Below are 3,955 nucleotides of genomic sequence, written 5' to 3' on the forward strand. Positions count from 1 at the left end.
GATAGAGTGAGACTTCAGCTCAAAAAAAAAAAAGAATTGAAGTTGTTAGCAATCGGGGAGGAGAAAGAATAGGCAGCTCCCCTTCCTAGTTCCCAAAGGCTTCAAGGAGGCCAGTGACTTGACTTATATCCAGTACTTTATTAAAGATAAATAGTCTCATAAGCGGAGAAGTGAATGTGTCCACAGGCCAACAGGGAGTTGTGTGTGTATGAGAACGAGATGGGTGAGGTCCCTGATCTGTGCTTGGAGGGAGTGGTCAGTCAGGCAGAGCCTGGGCCAACCAATAAGGCAGATGAGGGTCCCTGTCCTGGACTCACTGCTCCTGGGTGCCCCAAGAGATGTAATCTGGCCGTGTGGCTGCATGGTACTCATCGACGAGCTGCTGCACAATCTCTCTGGATGTGTCCATCTCGTCGAAGTTGTCCTTGAACATGTCCTCCTTGCGGAACTGCTCCAGGAAGGCCTCCCGCTTCCGAAGCTTGTCATACTGGCGACAAGTCCTCTCGAAAAGCTTGGGGTGTGCAGAGAGGAGGGAGGAATGATATGGTCCAGAGAGTTAGGGACCCAAGGCTGGGCTATGCTACAATCAAAAAGCCAGAGCAGGACTGCACAGTTGCAGAGAGTTGAGGCGGGGTCAGGAAAATCATTCAGAGAAAAGAGGTGCCAACTGTGAGACTCACCGAGGAGATGCTGGTGTGGTTGGCCATCATGAGCCCGCTGACCCGGTGGGCTGAGGGCAGGTAGGGAGACTTCCTGGACAGGGCCACCTGGATGCTGGCCGGGCCCCAGGGGATGAAGTTGGCCAACTTCCGCTCCCGGATCCTTTGCAGGCTCTTATGGACCTGGAGTGGGCACAGGAGTAGCAGAGGTAGCTTCCTCTCTGCCCCTGTGGGATCAGGGATGGAACGAGGGGGCCTCACCTACCTGGGTGGGGTCCACCTCTCCCTGGATGATGTTGAGAATGGCAATGTAGCAGTGGTTGGTCTGGCGGTCCCGGCCTGTGGACACCATCACGTTCTTGGGCTGCAACAGCCGCCTCATGACATCCAGGACTGTGGTCTTCCTCACGCTGGCCACCTGAAGGGAGAGGGGGTCACGAGGACCAAGCCAGCACTCAGGGCACGGTCCAGAGAGTCAGGGACAGGGAAGAGCAGTCCACACGCCCCCATCAGACTTGGGAAGGGTGCTCTCTGTGGCAGGAGCCAAAGGCAGTGGGAAGGGGGAGAGCGAGTCAGCCAGAAAGTGGCCTACCCTGAGCACAGAGCCTCTGGGGGCTGCACACGGCAGCTCCTGGGACCGCAGGGAGGAGAGCAAAGTGGGGTCAGGGCCTGCTGGGTCCAGGGCCAGCCTGGCTGCTTTTTTTTGGAGTCAGAGTCTCACTCTCACCGAGACTGGAGTGCAGTAGCACGCTCATGGCCCCCGCAGCGCTGAACTGCTGGGCTCAGGGGATTCTTCTGCCTCAGCCTTCCAAGTAGTTGCAACTACAGCCATGTGCCAACATGCCCAGCTAATTTTTTGATTTATTGTAGAGATAAGGTCTCACCAAACTGCCCAGGCTGGTCTTGAATCTGTGGGCTCAGTCAGGCAACCCTTTCACCTTGGTCTCCCAAAGTGCTAGGATTATAGGTGTGGGCCACCATGCCCGGCCCAAGGGCTGCCCTTACCGACTGGTCCGTGGTGAGGGGCGTGTAGCCGGTCATGAGGAAGTGGAGCCGGGGCGTGGGAATGAGCGAGGCGATGAGACCGATGAGGTCGTTGTTCATGTAGCCAGGGTAGCGAAGGGTGGTGGTGCTGGCCGACATGATGGTAGACACCTGGGGATGGGGGTGTCATGTCATGAGCCTTTTCCTGGGTGAGGTTCACCTTTTCCTGACACCCCTCCAGCAAGAATGGCTTGCAGTCCACAGGGCCTGGGGGGTGCTCACCAGCTGGTTGATCTGGGAGAAGGATGGGTTCTGGATGTGCAGGCGGTCTGTGGCAATACGGTTCAGGGCTGTGTTGTCCAGCACCACCTGGGGGATAGAAGGTGACATATTTTATAGAGATAAGAACAACAGAAGCTCTGCCTACCTTAGGCTCTGAAACTTAATTTCCTTTGAGCCTCATGGCCAGGAAGACCCATCTAGAAGGGACTCACACAGGAAGGCCGAATATGAACTTTTAAAATGCACAAAAATGATTCAACAGATGGGAGAAGGTGGGGTGGGGAGTAGACAAATGTAGACTCCAGGCCTCACCACACAGTCTGCGTTTTGGGTCAGCCTCTTGAGCGTTAGGAGTGAGTTGTAAGGCTGGACCACCACGTCACTCATCTCGTCCTGGTTGGGAAACACTGAGTACGTCTGCACCAGTTTCTTGGGGTACCTAGTGGAGGTTGGGAGAAGATCATCAGACTGGAGGCTTGGTGAGCATGGGGCACCCCAACCACTGTCTGTCTGGAAGCAGCTAAGTGTGGATGGGGAAGCTGGGGTGGAGTCATGAGGTCAGTAAAGAAGGGAGACTTTTGGAAGTCTGTAACGCTAGAGGGGAAAGGGCAGAGAGACACCTTAGGGTCTGGGGTTCCAGCTTCACCCCGGCCATACTCCCTAGCTGACTCCCACCACCGGTTCCCACTGAGAGTGTTGTGGGTTCTCAGTCACTGTCACTTCACTTTCCTCATAGGAGGGACTAGAAGGACTCTTTCCTTCCCCAGCAAACAAGAAGGTGTATCTGCAGGGCTCCCCAGTTACTTAGGAAACCAGGCTGGAGGCTGTGTCTTCTTTTATTCCCCCAAACACAGACTTACCTGTCATTCAGCCGCTCTAAGAGGTAGGATCCCAGGCCAGAGCCTGTCCCCCCAGCAATGGAGTGACACAGAACAAAGCCCTGCATGGGGAAGAGGCGATCAGTGTCCAGGTATCTAGTGGCAGGATTACTTTTTATTTTTTTTTAAGTTGGAGTCTAACTCTGTCCCCCAGACTGGAATGCAGTGGCATGCTCCCGGCCACTGCAGCCTCGACCTGCTGGGCTCCGGCGATCCTTCCGCCTGAGCCTTCCAAGAAGCTGGAACAACAGGCGCGCTACCACGCCCGGCTAATTTTTTGATTTATCGTAGAGATGAGGTCTTGCCAAGTTGTCCAGGCAGGTCTCAAACCCGCAGGCTAAGGCAATCCACTCACCTCAGCCTCCCAAAGCGCAGGATTATAGGCTGAGCCACTGAGCCCGGCTAGTGGCAGGATTTCAAACTGGACCCATTCCATAATTTCCTGGACTTCTATTTTCCTGGGCCCTTCCTTCCCCTCCAGGCTCCCCAACTATACAGCTTAGGAGACTGGAGATTGCCTTGTCTCCAGCAAGGCCTGGCAGCTTCTGTCCAGTGTTAAGGGTACATGGGTGGGTCTTGTGCCTAACTGATTCTAAAGGATGTTGCCAAGCCTTCCCTATGTCAGCCCCCACCAGCATTCCTGGGACACTTACCTCTAGACTGTCACTACCATCTGCCTCCCGGTCTATGATATCAAAAATGTCCTCGTGAATCTTCTCTCCCTGTACAGACATGGGGAGGGTCAGAGTAGGACAGGACCATGGGACAAGGATTCTGATCTCAGAATAGCCACTCTTGAGTCTCCTTATAGCACCTAAAAGTCCTTTTTTGGAGTAGAGCTGTCCTGATTTTTAACTGCACTGAGAGGCAACACAGGACAGTGGTTACAAGCAAGCACTCCACACCCAGACTGCCAGTGTTCACATATCAGTTCTGGTTCTATTGAGTTGAATGACTCTGGGCAGCTTATTCAATCTCTCTCTTTTTTTTGAGTTGGAGTCTCACTCTGTCGCCCAGACTGGAGTGCAGTGGCTGCTCCCGGCCACCGCAGCCTCGACTTGCTAGGCTCTGGTTATCCTTTCACCTCAGCCTTCCAAGTAGCTGGAACTACAGGCGTGCACTACCACACCCGGCTAATTTTTTGATTTATTG

General features: G+C 54.3%; 1 protein-coding gene across 2 annotated transcripts in view; it reads right to left on the reverse strand.

Annotated features, from left to right (window-relative positions):
* Nucleotides 1-118: 118 nt before the first annotated feature.
* Nucleotides 119-3,955, reverse strand: part of LOC103250228 (tubulin gamma-1 chain) — a 6,225-nt gene continuing 2,388 nt past the window's right edge. The window contains exons 4-11 of one of the 2 annotated variants that reach the window (XM_008048821.2): nt 3,457-3,525; nt 2,786-2,865; nt 2,238-2,364; nt 1,926-2,012; nt 1,665-1,814; nt 925-1,077; nt 681-842; nt 119-511 (exon numbers count right to left, since the gene is read on the reverse strand). In XM_008048821.2, coding sequence (XP_008047012.1) covers nt 314-511; nt 681-842; nt 925-1,077; nt 1,665-1,814; nt 1,926-2,012; nt 2,238-2,364; nt 2,786-2,865; nt 3,457-3,525 — 1,026 coding nt within the window. In that variant the 3' untranslated portion in view covers nt 119-313. Of the gene's footprint in view, nt 581-680; nt 843-924; nt 1,078-1,664; nt 1,815-1,925; nt 2,013-2,237; nt 2,365-2,785; nt 2,866-3,456; nt 3,526-3,955 lie in introns of both variants that reach the window. The other variant, XM_008048822.2, reaches the window with a different exon arrangement.

This window comes from Carlito syrichta, unplaced genomic scaffold (genome assembly GCF_000164805.1).
Source record: "Carlito syrichta isolate Samal-C Ts95f unplaced genomic scaffold, Tarsius_syrichta-2.0.1 Scaffold126806, whole genome shotgun sequence".
Taxonomy (NCBI): Eukaryota; Metazoa; Chordata; class Mammalia; order Primates; family Tarsiidae; genus Carlito; species Carlito syrichta.